This window comes from Ipomoea triloba, chromosome 6 (genome assembly GCF_003576645.1).
Source record: "Ipomoea triloba cultivar NCNSP0323 chromosome 6, ASM357664v1".
NCBI lineage: Eukaryota > Viridiplantae > Streptophyta > Magnoliopsida > Solanales > Convolvulaceae > Ipomoea > Ipomoea triloba.
This window is the reverse complement of record NC_044921.1, coordinates 20,344,352-20,367,057: the sequence shown is the minus strand read 5'-3', so window position 1 is coordinate 20,367,057 and position 22,706 is coordinate 20,344,352. Positions and strand designations below refer to the sequence as shown.

The 22,706-nt window shown below is 35.0% G+C and overlaps 3 protein-coding genes and 2 long non-coding RNA genes across 5 annotated transcripts; 2 read left to right on the top strand and 3 right to left on the bottom strand.

Annotated features, from left to right (window-relative positions):
• The first annotated feature begins 4,006 nt into the window (after window positions 1–4,006).
• Window positions 4,007–4,488, top strand: LOC116021617. Its single transcript, XR_004099033.1, has 2 exons — window positions 4,007–4,119; window positions 4,217–4,488. It is a non-coding gene; the product is annotated as an uncharacterized LOC116021617 (long non-coding RNA).
• Window positions 4,489–4,628: 140 nt separating this feature from the next.
• Window positions 4,629–5,007, bottom strand: LOC116022242. Its single transcript, XR_004099163.1, has 2 exons — window positions 4,902–5,007; window positions 4,629–4,805 (listed from the first exon to the last, which is right to left on the bottom strand). It is a non-coding gene; the product is annotated as an uncharacterized LOC116022242 (long non-coding RNA).
• A 35-nt stretch (window positions 5,008–5,042) lies between these two features.
• LOC116023637 (polyadenylate-binding protein 4-like) lies at window positions 5,043–8,059 on the bottom strand (the record flags this gene model as incomplete). Its single annotated transcript, XM_031264638.1, has 7 exons — window positions 7,843–8,059; window positions 7,035–7,344; window positions 6,285–6,544; window positions 5,867–6,163; window positions 5,487–5,782; window positions 5,339–5,389; window positions 5,043–5,102 (listed from the first exon to the last, which is right to left on the bottom strand). Coding segments are annotated over exons 1-7 (1,491 nt in total), but the record flags the coding sequence as incomplete, so codon positions are not given.
• Window positions 8,060–9,739: 1,680 nt separating this feature from the next.
• LOC116021592 (DNA repair protein RadA-like) lies at window positions 9,740–17,266 on the top strand. The gene is made up of 15 exons (XM_031262023.1): window positions 9,740–10,673; window positions 10,843–10,898; window positions 11,606–11,664; window positions 11,784–11,855; window positions 12,312–12,395; window positions 12,562–12,669; window positions 12,990–13,052; window positions 13,891–13,971; window positions 14,277–14,342; window positions 14,717–14,872; window positions 15,261–15,338; window positions 15,492–15,530; window positions 16,146–16,228; window positions 16,369–16,441; window positions 16,535–17,266. The coding sequence occupies exons 1-15, from the start codon at window positions 9,895–9,897 to the stop codon at window positions 16,694–16,696; spliced, it is 1,959 nt and encodes a 652-aa protein (XP_031117883.1). The 5' UTR covers window positions 9,740–9,894; the 3' UTR covers window positions 16,697–17,266.
• A 432-nt stretch (window positions 17,267–17,698) lies between these two features.
• LOC116021671 (ATP-dependent 6-phosphofructokinase 6-like) lies at window positions 17,699–21,802 on the bottom strand. The gene is made up of 13 exons (XM_031262134.1): window positions 21,566–21,802; window positions 20,941–20,987; window positions 20,808–20,847; window positions 20,558–20,620; window positions 20,326–20,463; window positions 20,059–20,217; window positions 19,909–19,962; window positions 19,672–19,740; window positions 19,465–19,594; window positions 19,109–19,377; window positions 18,974–19,022; window positions 18,350–18,504; window positions 17,699–18,105 (listed from the first exon to the last, which is right to left on the bottom strand). Exons 1-13 carry the CDS (start codon window positions 21,680–21,682, stop codon window positions 17,944–17,946), a joined length of 1,452 nt encoding a protein of 483 aa, XP_031117994.1. The 5' UTR covers window positions 21,683–21,802; the 3' UTR covers window positions 17,699–17,943.
• Between the last annotated feature and the right edge of the window lie 904 nt (window positions 21,803–22,706).

Sequence of the window (22,706 nt, the reverse complement as noted above, 5' to 3'; positions counted from 1 at the left end):
CAAATAAATTAGTAGTTTGATGGCATCACTAAGCATAGCATGTTGTTGAGCATATCCTATAGATGTGTTAGATTGTAGTTGAAAAAAAAAAATCCTTTTCAATTGAAAATGAGGAATTTGAATTTTTTTTTTTTGAAATCCGGAATTTGAATTTTGTTGGTGACTTAAATTTAAATGATAAATGACTTACTTAAGGGTTCGTTTGGAAACTTTGAATATAATTTTGAGCATTTTGAACTTTGTTATTGATTTAAATTTAAATAATAATGAATGACTTAATTAAGGGTTCATTTGGAAACTCATAATATGATTTTCAAAACTTATTTTTTGAATTTTTCAGTGCTTGGCTCTAAACAACAAAATGAAGTTAACAGAAAAGTACTCATTTTAGTCAAAAGAAAAATAATTCATTTTGATGGATGGGAAAATGTCTCTTGAAATTTGTAGGCGGAAGACATTTTTTTTGAATTCTCATTTCAAACTCAAATCTCTCCCTTTCTCTCCATCTAAATGGTATCAAATGGACAAGTTGGCCATCATATGTCTCATTATTATTTGAATTGAATTGAGCATTGTCCGGTTAAAATATGAATCTTATTGTGTTGGACCAAACAATAAAAATCTTAGCCTCAACGCATATCCAAAGAAAAAAAATCTTCAGTTTATTTAGTTTCAACTCAATAAATTTATCAATGATTGATTAAAATATTGATTGATTAGGTCGGACCAACTAATAAACATATTGACCCGATCTACAACTATTTAGTTCAATGTTAGTTATTACATTTATCAATGCCAAATGAAATATGGCCCGGCCCTGCCCACTCCCCACCGCCACCCGAACCCCCACCACAAAAAAAAAAAAAAAAAAAAAAAGAGTAGATTTTGTTTTTATTTAATTTAGAATTATAAATTTATGTATTTATTTTTATTAAATAAGTTACAAATTCAAAATTTTTTGATTAGATTTTTAATAAGTATTATTAATCATTATTAGTATTAGAAATTATAATTAAAATTTTATTTTAATATAAATAATAATTATTATCATCATTAAAACAATTAATATTTTACAAAAAAATAACATTGCAATATATTTTTATTCTTGTTTTAAGAAATAAACTAAACTGAAAAAATATAATTTGTTAAATTTAAATTAAATAAAAAAAATACTCCGTATTATTTTCTGACTTCCAACTAGACACCACAAAATAAAACTAAAATTTTAAAAAATAAATGAATCATTTTTTCAAAAAATCACATTTCTCATGTTTCCAATTGGGCCCTAAATGAGTTGTTAGTTGGAATTAATTGTTATTAAATATTGTGCATTTCAATATTTGTGTGTAACCTTTGTTTGGGCTTTGTAGATTAACCTACGTTTGTTCCGGTCTATTTCATGATTTTGGCCCAATTTGTTTACAATGGGCTTGACTCCTTCTTTTCTATAGTGTTGGGCTTCGTACCTACCAGCATCAATGGGGCAAATTGTGCTATGGACCCGAGTCCACCTTGCACTGTGGACTCTGGTCTATGCTAACAATTTTAGAATTCTATGTTTACAATTTTAGATTTCAATATACAAAATTACATTACTCAATATTCACAATTTTTGAATTCTATATTCACAAGTTTGTTATATAAATTCAAAAATTGTGTTATGCTCTTGAATATAGAGTTATGAAATTGTGAATATAGAGTTCTGTAATTGTGAATATAGAATTCTAAAATTGTGAACATTGAATTCTAAAATCGTGAACATTGAATTGGACCCACCTTGAAAGGTAGACCCATGTCCATGACATAGCAATCCCTCAATGGGGCAAATTATTGTGTGACTATAACAAAAATTACATTTTTAATACATTAACAAGGTGTTTGATTGGAAATTGGAATGAATGAATTAAGGTGAAAGGAATTGTAACTGGTGGGAAAAGAATAATGTGGGAATAAAGTAAGAATTCAAATTATGTTGTTTGGTAGGAATGAATATAATTATTGGGAATGAGAAGGAAGTAAGTGGTATAAAAGAATAAAATGTCCTTGTGTAATAATAATAATAATAATAATAATAATAATAACCAAGGGTAATAATGTCATTTCATCTATTTTTCCTTTTTCTCACAACTATTGAATTGCAATTTCCTTCAACCAACATTGTAATTGGGGTGGCTAGAGAATTGTGGTGGAATTTCAATGCAATTCAACCAAACAACCCATTAAGTACATTATTTGTGTACTGAATGTATATTATATAAAATAATGTACTTTCAGTACACAAATAACGTATTTTCCATGAATACAATTTATATTTTTAATATACTAAAAATACATTATATGTGTACTGAATATACATTATTTGATAGTATAGTCTACACAGCTATGTGGACCCTGATCCACATAATAATGATTGCATCAACGGACAATCATTATATCACCGTCCACATTGTAAAGTAAATCACTAAAACAATGAACAACTAAGCTGTCCATGCTGGCGAAAATTATTATTTCTATTACAAGAGATGGATTAATCTACTTGGAAGTGTTATAACTCTTCACGTTGGTTCATGAATGCATCAAAATTCTCACCATTCTCATCAATGGTATGAAAATTGGAAAAGTAGTTTGAGAATTTATAATCAAGACTTTCGTATCTCCTGTAGGGTCTACTTCTTTAATAAGTCAAATATACGTACAAAAAGACTCAAAGACCTATCAAATGTGGAGAAATTAAAGTATCAGTTGAACGAAGATTTTGAATTATTCAAGCTGCCACGCTGACCTGGGTCAAGAGACTCAGTATATTGAATCATTAAAGTTTATAACACTAACAAAAAATAATAATAATAAGTGTACTCTCAAGAAATATAATTCATATAAGGTGTTTAGATTAAATGATAAATGATAGAAACAAAAATTATGGATCCCTATGTTACGTCAATAGGTAAAAGAAAAAAATTCATATAAGACTTGTTTGTTATTTTACCCATTTTAACTGTTTAATTTGAGGCAAAAAAAAAAGGAAAAAAAAACTAAAATATATGTTTGGTAACTAACTTTTTCAATCAACTTTTTTTTAGGCAAAATGTCCTTTTTAAATCTCATAAATGCTCTTAGGCATTCTGATGTCTGATGAATGCTCCATTTGTTTGAAAAATACTGTGAAGCATTCTGCTGGCCTTTACTTTTTTTATTTTATTATTATTTTCTAATTTTTATAATTATATTATATTAATAAATTTACAAATAATAATAATTAGTAGTTCAAATATATAACTAATAATTAAAAATTATTTTTATTTGCTTAAATCGCTATATAAAGATATTTTTATTATTTATTAATATAATTATTTTATAATAAAAAATAATTGTTTTTATAAAATATAGACATATCTTAATATATATCATTTTACATGTTAATTGGTAATCATAAAAATGTAATTTTACATTTGAACATCCCTATAGAAATCACTAATACAATTTGCTATCTCATGAACAACACACTAGTATTTGTATACCCAAAATGCAGTTCACACTAATACTAATTTTTTTTTTTAGTAGTACCTACTCTGTTAGAATGTAGTATTCGCTACTTTCTCAACCTACTCCACTGAGACTTGAACCCACTCCCATCATCCATGTGGGAGTGTTAACAACTGGGACACCGGATGCCACTAGACCACAAGGTCTTGGCACACTAATACTAATTAACTAATCTAATGATGCATAATTTCAAGCTCTTAATGCTTTCTAGTCTTCTAGTTAGTAAGTATGAAAAATAGAAGTAGTTTAGTAGTTAGGTTCAACAACACGGCAACACGGTGGCTGACTGACTTCAATGAGGAAAGTAAGGGGCAATTTTCAGTTATACAAAACTCTTTTTTCTTTATGTGCAACACATTTTCATTGTAATTGTGCACATAATTTTTCATATAAATAGGTTCATGCACAAACTCATTCATGCATTCTCCGCCCTAGCAATTTATTTTCTTATTGCAAAGAAACACAATATAATGGCTTTTAATTTTTCTCTAAGGTCTATTCTTGTATCTTTGTTTATGGTTGTTATTTTAATCTCAGCAATGATGATGGTTCCATCTGATGCAGCTCGCTTTCGCGGTAAAATCTTACTATAATACTAATAATCATTTTTCACCGTGATGATTTCATACTTACTCTATGCACGATATTTATATGCTATATTTTATTTTTGCAGAGAAAAAAGGGTTTAACCATACCACAATAATGTACTGCCCAACTTGTGTTGGGTGTTGCGAACCTCCACCTGCTGGCTTTTGTTGTCAAAAATGTGGCTGCTAGGCTCTTCCCAATTTCAAGCTCGCTGGAGACTTTTAACACACACTGTATTTTGGAGCTTTTGTTCTGCTTTTTATATTTCCCATAAGAGTGATTGATGTATGGTAGACTGAGACTCTAGTGAATTCATTAAAAATGCTAATAAAATGAAACGTGGGTCTGTTTCAATGATCAAAGAAGAAAGCTAGCTATAGTGAAAACTACTTGCCTTGCATTTATAATAGGCAGGGTCACAAGAATTCTTGTTGGAAAACTTATTTACAAACTACTCTACGAAGCTAAGTGAACCTTAAAAGAGTAAACACAAGGCAGAAAGAAATAGAAATCGTGCATTATATATCTCAGTCGGACCAAGAATATTCTTCTTTCAGCATATTAATTGCTTCCCCAATATTTGCTACCACAGAGTCAGGCAAGTCCAGCATCTTCTGAATCACAGATTTGTCCACTTCCAATAGTGTGGCATTTATCTCTGCAGCGTGTCCGAGCTATCAAACAAGAAAACCAATCCATCTTTTAATCTCTCACCAAAATAAATGTAATGTTGTTGAAAAGAAACCACACAACTTTGTATAACCACAAACCTCAAGTCCCATCATGAGCTGCAATACTGATGCTGCTGTTAGCACTTTAGTTGTGGTGGCTGATTCCGAGGGAGGTACTAGCGCTGTTACTCCATTTATAGTCTTGCTTTTGAGTTTCCTGGAAGCTTTTGCATTCTTTTGATTTCCCTGTTTAGCAGTAGCTGGTGCAGCAGAATCATTCGGAGGAACAGGCTTCGTAGGCTGCAAAAATAGACAAAAAAGTATAATTTAGTCCGCAAAAAGATGACAGCAATAGCATTGTAGAATCAGAGCAAATCCAATAACTTTTGATGCACAAGGGATGTGACATCATGCAGCTGCAAACTTCTGGAGAAAACTCAATTGTTGTTCTATGTATCACTTGCAATGCAATAAAATTATCAATGAATTAGACATATTTTATATTGGCAGATGAAGCCAAAAAAATTAGACCTTACTTTATTATACTGGCAGATGAGGTGCTTATTAGGGGACTGTTTCTCTGTGTCCTGCAATGAAATTTTCAAAATCATTTTACATAAATGTAGACAAATTCAGAACAATCAGCTAAAAACAAGCAAGTAAATAATAATATGATTATCATACATATATCAAGTTGTTGTTTCCTCGAAAAGTGTACATCCCTGCAGGAAAGAATGTACCCATCTGTCTGCCAACAGTTTGATACGTTGGAGATGTAGACTGGTAAGGATTGAAGTCTGGAATTGACATTGACACAGAATAAGGAGGGACATAGTAAAGGAACTCATGAAGTGTAGGCATGATAATATCCTGGTTAGAAGTGGGAAACAGTGGCTTGCGTGGTGCTAAGGCCGCCCTAGGGCGTTCTTCCTTGGACCAAGCTAAGGCCACATACAAGCACATTCCATTACAAGTTGTGCCTATAAACAATTAACTAAAATTAGAAAATCAAATCATCAGTAAGCACAAATACACATTGAAACAAATGAGCGCAAAAGCTTTACCATTAAGTGAATCCATAGCCTTCTTTGCATCTCCAGGATTGGAAAAACTCACAAAGCCAAATCCCTTACTGACACCATCATCATGACGCATGATCTTTGCTGAAGTTACCTTTCCATAAGTACTGAATAGTGCTTTTAACTTTCTGTCATCCATGGATAGACTGAGATTCTTCACATACAGATTGGAAGCCTCTGGTTTCTGGTGCTCAATGCTAATAGAGTCATCATCTACACATCTTGAGACCTCCTCTCTGTCAATTTTCTTTTGGGCCCTTACAACAACTAGCTGCTTGGATCCTGAGGTGTACAAGAAATTAGCATTGCATATCAACCTAGTATGATGGAGAATGATCAGTTTCCTGCAGTATCAAATATAAAAGATCAAGGCATAAGATATAAGATATAAGCCAGTGTGTACCAAGTAATGCACCATTCAGACCCTCAACAGCCCTCTTAGCATCTTCATGTGAATAAAAATTGACAAAGCCAAAGCCTCTTGACTTTCCCTTTTCATCCCTCATAATGATAGCATTGTGGACCTTCCCATATTTTGAAAATTTCTCTCTCAAGAGATCCTCTGTCAGATCGTCATCGAAGTTTTTCACATAGAGATTGGTGAATTTGAGGTCTTCACGTGGAACCTCCCTCTCTTGCTTCTTGATAAATTTGGAGACATATCTAAACAAAGAACCAAAAATAGAGAAGTTGTTTACTCAACTACCAAAAATAAAGCCAAATCTAATAAAAGAAATGAAAGGAGGGCATTGATGATTCACTGTATACCATGATTTTACAGCCTGATCTATCAGTTCATACAATCATACACATAAAAAAAAAGTATTGAATGAAATTATCTTTTACCATTAATCTGGAATCATGGATTAAAAAATATCATCTTACGCATTGAATTTCAAGAATTTGTTACTAGGGTGAATGTATGCATCTTAGGAAAAATCTAGCTGGGAAAAGTGAGCACATCTCTATACATTTAAAATTTTTAATATTGAAGAGCTGCAGAGATTGATAAACAATCCTACAGAACCAATAGAAGTTAGAAATACAAGGTTTGATGGAAAAAAGTGAGGAGAAATAGACAATACAAGAAAAAGAAAAGCAATAATATTTTCTTATGGGCATGGAAGCAACAATAAAGTAAGAGGAAACGTACAATTTTTTCCCTTCAAGCATTGTGCCATGGAGACAACTGATGGCAATCATCGCTGACTGCTCTGAATCAAACTGAACAAATCCAAAACATTTGCTCTTTCCATCTTCCTCAACAACTTTGCAAGAGACTATTGTCCCATAGTTGCTAAATATCCTCTCCAATTGAGCACTGGTTACTGAAGGTGCTAGGTTCTTGATGAAAAGATTGCCAATTCCAGATTTTCTTACTAGTGGATCCCTTTGACACCACATGATCCTCATAGGCTTCTCCCTCAGGGGAGTGTGGTTCAGGAGTGTCATAGCCTTTAAAGCTGATCAAAGTATCAAATAGAGAAATTAACTTCAAATAGTCAGATATTTACAAAGTGAAACGACCCAATCAATCAGAGATAATCAAAACAGACCCAAGAAAGCCAAAATTAGACGTAAACATGCAACATTTCATTTACATTAATTAACATTTCGCCCAAATAAGAACTCCGATATCCTTGAAACTAGGAGAAAATTGATCAACGGAATGACAAATCACAGTGCATATATATATATATATATATATTTCTCCGATTACTCCGTACAGTGTTCAATGAGGAATTGGCCTAAATATAGCCAAGAAGGGTTTCACGGTCATTAACCCCCAATGAGACACATATGACAACAGAGTTTCGAAATAAATCAAGCATGCATGCGTTGCAATGAGGTCAAAAACCTCCACAACGGCTTCGAAAGAAGAGTCGAACAAAAGAAATCAGAAAATCAAGATCAATGCAGATGCATGTAGCGAAAATGGCGGTTTTCGGGCGGGTCATTACCATCAGAAAAACAAAGGAAATTGACATAAGCGTAGCAAAGAGATCTCTTCGTCACGGTATCTGTGCATAGGCGAACGGAATCCAATGTTCCGACACTAGAAAATTTCTCCATCAAATCCCTCTCGGTGGTGTCGGGGTGAAGATCCCCGACGTAGAGAGACGGTCTTCTGAGAATATCCGCCGCCCCCGGCAGTGGAAGTGGTGACGTCGCCGCCATTTGATCTGCTCGAGTAGTATATCAGAAAAACCCTAGGGCTAGGGAGATGATATGAAGAGAGTTGTTAGAAGCTTTTGCGTCTTAGGGGAGAAAGAGAGATATAGAGAGAGAGAGTTATAGTTAGAGTGAAGAATTTGAAAGTGCAGCTCTACGCAGAGGCGGTTATAACTGTCAAACACTGAAGAAGCCTTGATCATAGGGATCCAAGTACAGCCTCGCGTCTATATCTGACACGTGTAACGTCATTTCCTCCTGGGTTTGTTACGGGGAGAAGTGACGACGTAGTTTTAACTCCATCAGTCCATCTATAGTCTGAACTGCTTTCTATTAAGTTGGCCTGAACATTGCGGTTTGAAGTTACTTTATTTTTTTATTTTTTTTAAATAACTTTAAGATTATGAGAAATTAGTTTCTATATTCACACTCAAAGAAAAAGGACCAGTGCCCCGAAAAAAATACAGTAAATTGACTAGTTAGAGCATGATTTTTTAGATCAATTTATAATTTGTTGTGTTATTAAATTCAATGGCTTTAGTATTCAAAAAAATTCAATGGCTTTAATTATATTTTTTGCTTTTCTTTCTCTTTTTTTTTTTAGTTTTTTTATATCTATTTTAAAAATATATATTATGCATATTAGATATTTCTATAACAAGATATTATTATTTTTAATATTATTCATACGTTTTTTTTGAAAGCAACTGAAATAAATATATTAAGATATCAAAGCGTTCAAAATGCATGGTCAGGTGACATCAAACCACATACAGTGGGATGACCACGCCCCATCAGGTTTGACAAGCGAATCGATCTTACAACTACCAATAGAACTAATAAGAAGTTTACATGCATGAACAATCGAGCCAACATAAGAACGTTCTAAAGAATTAATTACAAGCTTTGAACATATAAAATGTGACATATGTTTACAAAAAAAATAAATTATGTATATAAATTATAGATAAATTCTACTCTATTTTATTTTATTTATTTGTTTGCAATTAAAAATCAAACACAAAAACAGTGTAAACAATAAAATTTGATTTTTAGCATGCACACATATATAATATATATAGTAGATACATATCAAATTAAATAATTTTAAATATATACATTATTTTTAGACCATACATTTGACAACATGTAGGCTTAATGAAATTTGAATTTGAATATACACTTATCATTATCACAATACAATTTAAATTTATTATAATTAATTTCAATTAATATTGCATATTATTGTGGTGTGATAAAAAATTTGAATAATTTAAGAGTCATTTTTACAATTATCCATTATATTGTTTCTAACATCACACAATCACGCTTCGTCGACGCCGGTGTTACGGCTAGCTTCAACGGTAGCAGCCACTACCTTTCGTTTTGTGGTCATGCTTTCAACAGGTTAAGTCTCATGCGAACCACGCACTATCATACTAATATATTGTAACCTACTATAACGCATAGGTTATGACATGCAGAGAGGTCCTATATTGGCTCAAAAAAGCGCGGGTATTTGAAGAGTGCAGATTCAGATGGATTGCTTTGATTTAGATTAACTAAATCATTTTCTGACTTATTCTAGGTTGTTTCGATTATTAGTTTGTATAAACAACTAGTTTCCTTATTTGATTTTTGTTTAATTAGTCATCATATCCGTTGAGACTCAAACCATCTTGCTCATACCATGGCCAAGACAGTAAACTCTAGTTCCATTCGTACATTTTGATATGTCGTTCCTCCGGCCGTTTTGGGTCCGTTACTGAATTAATATATTTACCATGGAGGAAAATGGCATTCGAACGTAGCTCAGAGTTCTTCAGGGTTCCGTTTGATAAATGATCACTCAATTCAAAAGGTTCCCGGGTCTTTCTCGAGCTACAAAACCCCTCCTAAGCCCCACCGTCCATTTCTCTCGCTCTCTGCTACAATTCGCAGACATGAGAGCATTCAGAGCGCTCCACTTCCACAAACACCTATTCAATCCCTCTTCAAACAGGCGCTTGTTAAACCCTCCAATAACTTCATGTAAATATTCCCCAAACCCTAGATTTTCCCGCCATTTCGGGTCTACTCCTCGCCGCATGTCCCCTGAGGAATCGACCGCCGTTAGCCACGATGTGAGCGGATGGGGTGGAGGCCCCAAAGAACAGTCCAGCATCGAGACTTTCTACGAGCCCACCACCGGCCGGGTCGTGACACGAAGAGGACAGTCCAATGACGAGGCATCTCCAAGAGAAGCCGGTTCGAGTACGGGAAACGGGGGCTCTTCCAATTCTACGAGCTCTCGTTATGAGTATGGTTCTGAGAGTAGGGTGTATGGGGAGGTTGTTGGGAGTAGAGGTGGGAAAAGGAAGGGGAAAGGGAAGAGTAAAGCAGTATGGGTGTGCTCCGACTGTGGATATACAGATGGGCAGTGGTGGGGGGTTTGTAAGGAATGTAATGCTGTCAATACCTTGAAGCGGTTCTCCCAAGGGGATGATCTTCCCACTGGCGGGCTTGGGATATCTGAAAATGTAATAAGGTCATGGTTACCTCAACGCTCTGACAATTCTATGCCGATGAAATTGTCAGATGTGAACAAGGGGATTAATAAGATTAATTGGAGAATTCCATTGTAAGTGAGACCAGAGAGTTTCTGTATCTGTTATATTTGCATAGTGATTTCAGTGTGTTGCTTGATTAAGAACATGATTTTCACTCATATTTCATAAGTTGATACTTATATTTAGGATGATTCTTGTTATGGTTACTGAACAATGCAAATGATTCACATCGGTATTTAGATCTGGACTTTTTGGAGCTGAAGTTGAAAGAGTGCTTGGTGGTGGTCTGGTTCCAGGTATTTAGAACATATTCTCTCTCCCTCTTGCTGGGTTTCTATCTGTTTGAATTTCCTGTCTAATTTTGTTTTTCATATATAGATCAAATGTTTTATTTGTCACATAGCACTTGTGGAATGTATGTTTATCACAGGTTACATTTTCAGATGTTTGCATAAATTGAAATCATCAAAGCCACTTATTACCTCGTCCTCATGTGGAATTTCATAAATATTTAAAATTAAACACTGGTCAAGTGTGCAGGATCTACTAAACCAATGTGGCAGGATATCACAATGCTATCCCATGGTTATTGCATGTGCGGATGTGCCATGGCTCATCCAATTTGAATTCCCTGTCCATATATTTCCATACAAATGTTGTTGAGAAATAATGAGGTTTATGGTCTGGTGAGGGGAAAAGAGATGGTATGTGATATGATAATAGATGACATATTTGTTAACCAAGTGGAGTAAAAGTTAGAATAGCTTGTGAGGAGGATATCTAATATGATAATAGATTGATTGCTTTATAGAATGATTACAAGAGACTATAGATCAATAGGCCATGAGAGTAACATCATTTTGCAACATGTGTTTGCTAGGAGACAACATGTGTCTGATTACAATCTTTAGGGTTTATGAGACCTAAAGACTAGTGTATTTAAATTTGTACATCTCAATACAGATTTTTGATACCACTGAATCTGGATCTTTCCATTCCGTAGGTTCCTTAGTTTTAGTAGGTGGAGATCCTGGTGTTGGCAAGAGCACATTATTGTTGCAGGTATGACATTTTGAAGGATAAATGATGCATGGGCATAAGTGTTTCAAGTTTAGTAAATATCTGAATGAATGTTGATTGTCTGCTCTGACTATTTTAATGATGCATTCTCCTTCTGCAAGATTGCAGCTATACTCGGTGAAGGACATGGTACAACTGAATCTGCACCGGTTGTTTATGTCTCTGGTGAAGAGGTTAGCACATATCTTCCCCTGGTCATAGAATAATTTGACTACTGATTGCATTTTTATATGGTGACTTGCAATATAGCTTTTAAATTTAGACCTTACCTAAAATAGTTTAGCCTTTAGGAGTTATAGCTATGAAGCATGGAATGGTTTGCCTCAATGGATAGTTTGGTCTTAACTACAGTCCCATTAATGACCAATTATGGTTTCACCTTAGAATCAGAATCCATTTAATGAATTTAAATTAGGGTTGTGTATCTACTTTTGGTTAACAGTTCTAAAGGGACAAGCTCTCTATATAGTTTGAACTTCCACAAAGAGCGTTTGGGTTTTCAATTAAGCAAGATTTGCATGAAATTAAATTTGATGCTCCTGAAATGACAGTTGATTTCCTCTCTATATATACTTCTATAATGATATGAAAATTGTTGGCTTAAGGTCTTAAAATCTTTTTCATGGCAGAGCATTGAGCAAATTGGAAATAGAGCTGACCGTATGAGAATTGGGACCGAACAACTCTTCTTATACACAAGTACAGATGTTGAGGTGTAGCCTTTTGTGAATGCCTTCTTGATTTTATTATTTTAAAAAAATTCTATATAGTTTATCTTCAGTTGTAACTCTCTTTTTGTGCATTGGCATAATGGGTTAAGATATGTGCCATTTCTACTTTCTGCATAAGAATCAGACTTAATTTATTGGCTTTCTTCAGGATATTCTGGAAAAGGTTCAGCGTTTTTCACCACGTGCTTTAATAATTGATTCCATTCAGACAGTTTATCTCAGAGGAGTAACTGGAAGTGCAGGAGGCCTAACACAGGTGCAATAAGTTCTACTTTGTTGTAGCATATCATAATCATTTAGGGATCAATTGGTTAGAATAGAAGGATAATGAGAGCTCAAGTATGAATGTATGATAGATTAAAAGAAATCTCAAATAATAAGATTATTTTACATATTTTGATAGATTACGGATGGAAAAAATCTACCTTTATAAAACTAAATATATGAGAAGTAAGGAATATATTTGGTAAATAAAAGATCTACTCAAGGTTTCATGACTTTCTTCAAATGGTGACCAATTTGCATTTATTTGTTGGGGCTGGCTAACTGTAGTGATACTACTTGTATATGTGACAGGTCAAGGAGTGCACTGAAGCATTTCTTCGTTTTGCCAAGAAGACTAATATTCCTGTTCTTTTGGTGAGTATGTAGTTGAGATGATGTAGGACTAACACCCTGAGCTTTTGCTATTGCCAATGTTTTTTCTATCATTATGTAATTACATTGGATGTCTTTGCCTTTTATTATCTAGTGGATCAGTGCTTTGTGATCACAGAACAGATTAATGTATCTAGAAATCTTAATGATTGTTCCTTTGTATTGTGATGATTTACTTCTAGCCACAAAGAGGCATTGATCGTTGAAGGAATGTATATGAATGATCCAGTTGAGACATGAGATCTAGAGCAACCCATCAGGGGGTGTTGGGCTCAAAGGATGTTTTGAGATAATGTAACATTCTTGGGAATCTCATGTAACCTAAGCATGTGGGAATGATCCAGTTGAAACTTGAGATCTAGAGCAACCCATCAGGGGGTGTTGGGTTCAAAGGATGTTTTAAGATAATGTAACATTCTTGGGAATCTCATGTAACCTAAGCATGTGGAGGGAATGTGACTCCCATGGGTGTTACAAAAAATGAACTAAAACAAAGTTTGAAAATTTCACATTCTCTACAATGACCACACATTCCCTTGAACTAAACAAGGGAATATGATATATTCACATTCTTGAGGTTATGTGAGATAACCTGAATCAAATGCCTTCTTAGTGTATCAACTTTCTATAATTACCTTAACGGCAAGGCAAAGGAGAATACTTAAGAATTTAGAGATGCATTATCTTGACATGGAGCAAACTCGTGGTAGTTACGTGATCAATTCATATTTTATAGCCAAAAGGATTTATAACTTTATGTTATATTTCATCTTTTGTTTGGTTCCTGAAAACTGTATATACACCTTTCTTTCTATTTCAGGCTGGGCATGTCACTAAATCTGGTGAAATAGCTGGACCTCGTGTGTTGGAGCACATAGTTGATGCTGTCTTATATATGGAGGTTAGTGTTTCTATACTTTTTTAGTCTGCACTTTTTTAGCGGGTTGCATGGTCTGTTTTCAAGAGGATGGTTTGTTTGATTCTTTCCCTTTTTACAATTATAGAAATTCAGTGATCTGTAATGGAGTTATGTTTTGCATTTGCATTATTTAGGTTGTGGTTTCATATAATCAAATGCTTATCTGAATTTGCTTAATAAGTGTAGAAGGACAATTATCTTCACAGGCTTGGATGATCTTTAGCCTTTTCTTGTTTAGAATAAGTGAGAATTCTATTGCTAAGCTGCTTCAGCTACTACAATTACAGGGGGAGAAGTATTCTTCTCATCGATTACTAAGGTCTGTGAAGAACCGTTTTGGATCCACAGATGAGGTACTCAAGTGTTTTATTTTTAACAGTCTGCTTCTGTTGCTCTATGCATCATCCTTCTTTGTTTGAGCAAAAATAATTCATGATGTCTTTTCAAGAGTGTTGGTGGCCTTATATTAGTGCTCTCATGTGCTATATAGACAAATCTGGAGACAGAATTTTCCTTGAAAGTTACACAGTTTTGGCACACATTAAACTTATGTTCACCTGGGGTGATTTTAAGTAAGCTATGACACTATGTAATATCTTTAGCAATTATCTTTTCTTATGACTACATATTGCAAGGTCTGAAGTGATTTTCTTCAATTGTGTGCAGACATGTTTTTATGTGTTGAACGTATGGGTAATCTGATGACATAACTTCTCTTTTCTATCAGCTTGGTGTATTTCAAATGTCAGAGTCAGGTTTACAAGCTGTTGCAAGCCCTAGTGAAATGTTTCTAAGTGAACAGCATTCAGATTCTGATGTTTTAGCAGGGCTTGCTGTTACTGTAGTTTTGGATGGATCACGTGCCTTTGTCATTGAAATTCAGGTATCGTTTTTCTTTTCCAGTTTGTGTTTTGGCTTTAGTGGCTCTGTGTCACATGTCTCACATCTAAGCAAATGGTATGTGACACCTGACTTGGAGTTATATAGGTGGAAGAGCATTACTAAAAATAAAGAAAGAGTAAAATTTGGAGTTGTATATCACTCATTGATAAATTAAACATTTCAATATTCAACCAGCCAGCTTACAACATTACATTTGTAGAACCAAATTGAATAGTTTAGACTTAAGCTTGAGCTTTTTGAGTTCTATTGCGAGGTCTAAGCTGGTTAATCATTTCTTAACTCACCTAGAAACCTCCATGGGTCTGCTCTTGTGATCTTGCGATTAACATTCTAGCATATGAATACTAAGCATCTAATACCTGGTGCAGGCATTGTCTGTTGCTGGCTTATCTATGTCAAGAGCAGTACAGGGTGTTCAACCAGGCAGAGCTGACTTGATTGTTGCAGTGAGTGATATTAAAAGCTTCCATAGACAGTCAATGCCAGGCTTTATGAATATCTAATTTCTTTATATGTTAGATATTCAGCTTCTCTTTTCAGCTACCATTCTAAATGATCATCTAATATGCTGAATAATGCAAATGTTTCTATTCATGCAGGTTCTCACGAAGCAAGCTGGTCTCAAGCTACAGGAGAATGTAAACCAAACTCTTCCTTACTAATTTTTTTAATTTCATTTTTTGTATTTGTTTTCTCTTTTGTTGTCTACATTTTTTCCCAACATGTCTAGATTTGCTGTTGGACTTTTATTTGTGGATGGACTAATTAGACTATGTATGCAAAAGAGAATTATGGAATTGTGGATCCATGAGATTCTGTTACATAATATATAAAAAGCCATTTAGGCAGATTTCAGGTACAACAGTCGTATAATATAATAACCACTAACAGAATGTTTAAGAATTTTATGAGTATCAAGAAACACAGATGAAAAAAAAAAATCGATAGGTACTGTTGAATCATCATAGTGGGCTAGCTTAGCTACCAAACTGTTAACTTGAAAAGCAGTGGAAATACACCTATCATGACTTTGGTTTGTTATCTAAATTCTTCCATCTAATCTACATCTACTTGCCTAAAGGGAAAATCTTTGGGGGAAGTCCTGGAATGGGGTAGAGCCTCGGCCATTTTGCTAGGGAAATCCTGTGTTACTACTGCACCTTGAGCTTTCTTTCAAATTTCATGAAGGATTCCTTTAGTGCAATTGGTTTTATCTAATGACAGTTAGTGTTCCATAAATGATTGATGTGCAGGGCATTTTTCTGAATGTCATCAGTGGATTTAAACTGACAGAGACTGCTGGGGATCTCGCTATAGCAGCAGCAATTTGCAGCAGGCAAGCTTTTAATATAATTTAATTTGCATTGCTCATATATATCAAGATTCAAGTAGATAGATAGTATGTTTAATTTGATATGCATCTGTAACTGCGCCATCCCTAATGAGAAGACTGATGTATTTTGTGTATGTTGGCAGTTTCTTGGAATGTCCAGTACCAGTTGGGTTCGTGTTCATCGGAGAAATTGGTCTAGGCGGTGAACTGCGTACGGTATGTTTATGCTCCCAAACCCAATCATCTCCCCTCCCTCCCTTTTAGTTTTGTTGTTGATATGTCCTTTTTCCACATAAATGATAAATGCAGGTGCCATTAATGGACAAAAGGGTAAATACAGTGGCAAAACTGGGATACAAAAAATGTGTGGTTCCCAAATCAGCGGCGAAGTCGTTGGTAAAGCTAGAGCTTGGGGACATTGAGATTGTGGGTTGCAGTAATCTGAAGGAGATGATCAATGTTGTGTTTTGAAACCACCTCTAAACCTCCTCCCATATGTACACAATAGCCGTAGTTGATGATCAATGTTGTGTTTCTCTTTCATCTGCTCTGCTCATATTCTGGAGAAATCTGCAATCTCCCCCATTTTGCTTCAACTCAGCAAACCCAGATTGTCACATGGTCTCCTCCTCCTACAGGTTTTGTTAAACTCAATGTTGATGCTGCCTTTGATTATTCAAATAATGTGATGGGGCCGGGTTGGGTTGTGTGCTTAGAAACGAAACAGGTGAATTTCTTGCACGCCGTGGAAGTTCACAGTGAGAGAGGCAGAAGCTCTAAGTATAAGAGAAGCCCTTTCATGGATTAAGGGTCTGGGCTGGCATTGCATTCAAGTGGAGTCTGATGCTAAATTGGTTATTTAGGATCTTGGATCTAAAACAGTTTATGCTCCGGCTGGTGTAATTTATGACGACATTCATGCTTTGACGACAAATTTTGATAGAATTTTCTTCTCTTTTGTTAAAAGAAAAGATCAACTAATTTAGTAACTCATGTTTTAGCTAAAGTTGCTTGTTCTATGGCAAGGCTTATTTACATTAATATATCTTTGGTTTCCTTCCCAAAAAAAACTTATTTAGGTGTATAAATTATAACGTGTACTTCTAAAACTTTTATTTATAATTCTAAAAATTTTAATTTTATTTCATATTTTTATAATTGATAAATTATATGTTTTTTTTTTTGAAAATATAAATTTTTTTTTGCGAAAGTTATTTGTATAGTTATACAATTGAAATTTAAACTTTTATATAAATTATAAAAACTTACAATTTTGAAAATTAAAATTCATATTAACGAATTTATTTAATTTAGAGTGTCAAGACCAATTGGATGGATAGTGTATTATTGCTTTTTGCTACTCTCAGACTAAATGTCTGTTCATTCACTTTTTTTTAATGACTACCATCTAACCTATCTAATAAACTTCCATTTGCCATTATTTAACCAGCTTAGTAACAAAGGGGAGGCCAATTTTCAGCAGAGAATATTAAGGGAGAAGAACTCAACAAGACAAAGACCCCCCTTAATTGTTTAATTTATTTTCCAGTTCTACCTCACCATTTCCTGAACTCTGTTTACTTTTACAGTATAGGTTCACTCAAAAAAAAAACTGCTACTGGAAATGCTATATACAGTATCTGTAGAAGCTAGAAACTGCTTAACACATTATTGGAAGCTTGTTCTTGTCCAGCTTCTGCAAAATTGATTTTCTCTCATCATCCTGTATGTGAATTCTCCTCCCCACCATTTTCCCCATCTAATAACTTTGTTTGTTGAGCTCTTAAGTCCAAGAAAAAACTTGGTTGATTGGTAGAAGCGAGGACTCTTGCCCACATCCTGTCTGTTACCACCACCCTATTTTGTTTCCCTATTACACGCTGCAAATCGAAACAGTAGCAATAATGCCAAGAAATTTAACAATGAACAGAGTTATACCTTATCAATATGAATATGAACGCAACCAGATCCATCAAGAAAAGAACTTTTATTTCAGTGAATTAAGACAGTAATGCATTCATGTTTGGCATAGCATAGAAGCAAAATATTCTTATCAAGAAAATCTAGAATTCCTACAACACTATGTGAAGAACATGAATTTGAGAATGTTCATCAAGTACTTACATGGAATGGTATTTGAGAATGCCTGCCATTGACAGAGCCTACCACAAAGCCAGTGTACCCAGCCATTGCACTGTGAATGGCACTTTGAGCAAGAAGTGTGCAGTAGACATTGTCTGATGCATTACTCGGAATTGCACGAATCATGTATGTAGGATCTGGCACATGACACAGTGTTTAGTTTAATCATATGGTGATTCAAAAATCTTATGGAAACAATTTGGAAAATGGGATAATTAAAAGTTGTGTAGGAAAAAACATTTTTGTCCCTAAAGTTTGACACTGGCACCATTTTAGTCACTTGTGTATCTATAGCACATCATAGCCGATTACAATTACAATGTAGTATTTGTTCATAGTCGAAGCACAAAGAGTCAATAGTTGCCTCCACTGAGGCTCGAACCCACTCCCATCATCCATGTGAGAGTGTTTTCTGAGACACCGGGTGCCACTAAACCACAAGGTCTTTGGCACATGGCAACACTTCTAGTCCCAATAACATTTTACTTTTTACAACCCTTAGGGCTACAAATGTCCATTGGTAAATATAAGCAACTAAATTGGGTAAGTCTCCAACTTTGATTAAAAGCATATTTAGTCTTGAAAATTACGTCTACTTATACGAACCTATATATTTGAGATTTATATCCAACTTCCTCTGCTTCTTAAAATGTTCCTGCAGTAATACAACAATAATATGAACACAACATACAATATAATAGCACATGGGAGACGAGACATCAACTATATATATATCAATACCTTGATCTTTTGGGATAACCAATGCCCTACATCTGGGAGCAACTTGTTCCCAGATTGATCCTGTTGGTTTTTGTCTTGCGTGCTTTCAGAAAGTAGCAGCTCACGTCCTGCTCCTTCTGCAATTACGATGACCATGTGCCCGTTTTCCCAAAGTCTTCGCTTTATGTATTCAAAGAGTCCGCCAGGTCCTTCTAAATGGAAAGGCGATTCGGGAATCAAGCAACAGTCTACATCTCTGCTGGCAAGAGTAGCATACAGTGCTATGAATCCTGCACAAGAACCGAACCATGTATATATAAATTAATAAAACACTCTTGTGTTCTTGTAGTAAGCAAATGACTGGATTCGAATCATACCACTATAGCGTCCCATCAATTTGACAACACCGATCCCATTTTCTGCACTTGCAGCCTCAACGTGTGCAGAATCAATTGCTCTTTGAGCTTCCTCGACAGCAGTGTCAAAACCAAAGGATTTGTCAATAACCTGATTAGGATTAGGCACAAGTTAGTGTTCCACCTTAGATGTTGCACAAAATAACATCAATCAGTTGCAGAAAATACCGGAATGTCATTATCAATGGTCTTTGGTATTCCAACTACTGCAACTTTGAGACCTCGCTTTCGAATTTCCTGTGAAACAGAGTGCAGTATAAGCAATGCGTTTACATTTTAAATAAATTATTGCTACCGTCAATGGGTTTAATCAAATGGTTCCTTCTTTTGTGTAGCCAAGGATTCTCAAAGATGGAAGACAATGCTGAAACTTTACATCGAAGAGTGTTGTCAATCATATACTACCTCAAAGATCAAAGAAGCTCCTTTCTGGGTGCCATCTCCTCCAATTATGTAAACCTAAATCACGAAACAAGTAAATCCCTAAATCCCATTCAATCAGTATCCAATAATAATTCCAGGAAAGCTAGTAGTGTACCATAGAAATTTAAGTACCTGATTAAAGCCACGGTCTTGAATGCTGTCAACTATTTTTGACGTATCATAGCCCCCTTTTGATGTCCCAAGAATGGTACCACCGCGTTTATGAATGTCGTTTACAACTTCAGGTGTTAAAGGAACAGTATTCCTGGCGTAGAAGCCTTTAAATCCCATCTAGGAGCATAGACATTAAACTATTAGCCTCTTCAAGTACATATTCTCTCCCGACATAGAATATAAATATCTTCACTAAATTCTGATATAATCATTACTGTTCCCTACCTCTATCCCAAGAACATTTTTCACACCATACATGTAGTGTAGACCACACACTAATTCCCTAATCACAGTGTTTGAACCAGGGCATAGACCTCCACAAGTTACTATGCAAGCTAGCACATCATCAGATTTAAAATACACCTGATACAAATTCATCAAGCTTCTTCGTCATTCACTTGGAGACCAAAAAAAGAAAAAAGTCCAAAGGGAGAGAGATCTGATTAAAAAATGTAACCTTTTGACGGGGACCAGCCCGTCGAAAATGAACCCCTCTTCTGCTAGTTTTTTGAACAACAACCTGCAAACAATACACAATCATACAAGAGTATTTTATGCATCATATTTTCCTTAGAGCAAGTACCAGTGCATGAAGATCTTAAATCTGTGCCAATAGCACAATGAAATCTCAGCCAAATCATGGAAGAGAAATATGTTAAAGCGCCCATATGGTTATTATTAGTAGCGAGTTAAAGAGAAACAGTTACCTTCTCGGCAACACAATCATCCTCGTCAACAAAATATTGCCTGGTCAAGAAGAACAGCACATCAATGAAATAAACGAACACAATCTTAAACTAAGAAGAAGCACAATCCTAGTAGTCAGTTAGTCAAGCTTACTTAACAAATGAATAGGAAGGGTTGTCTTGCAGTGGATTGGGATAAGTCTGCAACAAAAAAATGATGTCGCATAATAATCAGTACAGTCTATTAACAACTCATTGAAAAAAAAAAAATAAACAAGGGAAATTCTCTCATTTTCCAAGCATGTAACTAAAGCCCCATTTGAACACAAGAAGTTACAAATAATTTGTTTCCAATAGGATCAAGGGCTCAACATCCCCTGGCCAGCTGGCCTTGACCCTTCAAGCCTCAGCGCAACAATTCCTCCACACCTGTCACCCTTAATTGTCCTACCACTATACCAAAAGCTATAGCTAGTGACAAATACACAATTTTATTTCAAAAGCTATAACTAGTAACAAATACACAACTTTATTCCAAAAGTTATAACTAATAGCAATTTTACAACTTTATTTCCTTCAGTAACACCAGCTTCTATCCAACAATAACTTGCTGAACTTGCCCTTAGGCCTCCGCCCAACAAAACGTAATGCAATCAAATCCAAGATCTAAATATACAAGCCAAGATAGCAACACAATACAAAAACTGATAGATGTACGAAGAAAAGTATTACTGGATAGAAAACAAACAAATTGCGGAATTGAAGGAAGAGATAGATACAGGTAAGTTGGGGATGAAATCAGACAAGTGAGGCACGGATTCCAGCACATAGCCAGCAGCATCTCCAGTCATCAGCGTAGGTTCATAGTCGTTGAAATCGCAGTGACCATTTTCCATGTCTGCAAAATTTTCTTCTGTTTTTTCTGCGGTTAGATGTAGCAGAAGAAGAATCTCCAAAAAAAAATTAAAAATGTAGCAGTAGAAGCTTGAGAAGAAAGCAAAGGCAATGGAGAAGAAATAGTTTGCGATATAGTCGGGTATCGGTCGGGTAGGGCCCACGAGCTGAGGCTTTATCGGTTGTCTGTCTGTCTGTGTACTTGTGTCGCCTGTATTGTATTCTGTTTCGAAATTCCCTAGGGGCGATAAATTGGCGCCCGTGGGAAGATGCTACAATAACCAAATTATGGCAAATTATGGTGCAAGGTCTAAAATTACGTCGTTTTTTTTTTTTTTTAAATTAGTAAACATATTGTTTTTTTTTTTAAAGAAAACATCAGAATATTCATTAAATCAAATGCGAAATACATGAAAGAATAGAAGATAACCAACTAGAAGGACCAGGTTGGGAACGAGCCGCCCTTGCAACAGCATGGGCAAGCTTATTCGCTGATCTAGGAATAAAACCACTAGACACTACTTCAAAGTGTCTTTGCAAAGACCTGCACTCATCAATCACACAGCCAGCATATGAAAGATCTGTTGAAGAGCCATTAATGAAATTACACACCGACTGACAATCGGACATCACCAGTAAACATATTGTTGAATATAGAGTTGTCCAAAAATGTGTGAATGTAGAGGTTTCAAAGTGTGAATGTAGAGTATAGAAATCGTGAATGTAGATTTATGATTGTATGAATGTATAGTTGCCCAGAAATGTGTGAATGTGGAGGTTTCAAATTGTGAATATGGAGTATAGAAATCGTGAATGTAGAGTTATGCATGTGTGAATGTGGAGTTTACAAATTGTGAATGTAGAATATAGTGTATGTGAATGTAAAGTATAGTTACTAAACATATAATCCTGTAATGTGTGAATGTGGAGTTTACAAACTGTGAATGTAAAGTATAGTGTATGTGAATGTAGACCCAGGTCCACCTCGCAAGGTGGACCTGGGTCCACGGCATAACAACCCCCAAA

Bases quoted from the DNA above. Each gene is read 5' to 3' on its own strand.
- LOC116021592 (XM_031262023.1), top strand. From the start codon at position 9,895: ATGATCACTCAATTCAAAAGGTTCCCGGGTCTTTCTCGAGCTACAAAA. The intron at 12,396-12,561 runs GTGTAGCCTTTT...GGCTTTCTTCAG, and splicing joins ACACAAGTACAGATGTTGAG to GATATTCTGGAAAAGGTTCA. The intron at 16,442-16,534 runs GTATGTTTATGC...TGATAAATGCAG, and splicing joins TAGGCGGTGAACTGCGTACG to GTGCCATTAATGGACAAAAG.
- LOC116021671 (XM_031262134.1), bottom strand. From the start codon at position 21,682: ATGGAAAATGGTCACTGCGATTTCAACGACTATGAACCTACGCTGATG. The intron at 20,988-21,565 runs GTATCTATCTCT...TTTTTGTTGCAG, and splicing joins ATTTCATCCCCAACTTACCT to ACTTATCCCAATCCACTGCA. The intron at 19,023-19,108 runs GTATTGATATAT...GTATTACTGCAG, and splicing joins GGTTATCCCAAAAGATCAAG to GAACATTTTAAGAAGCAGAG.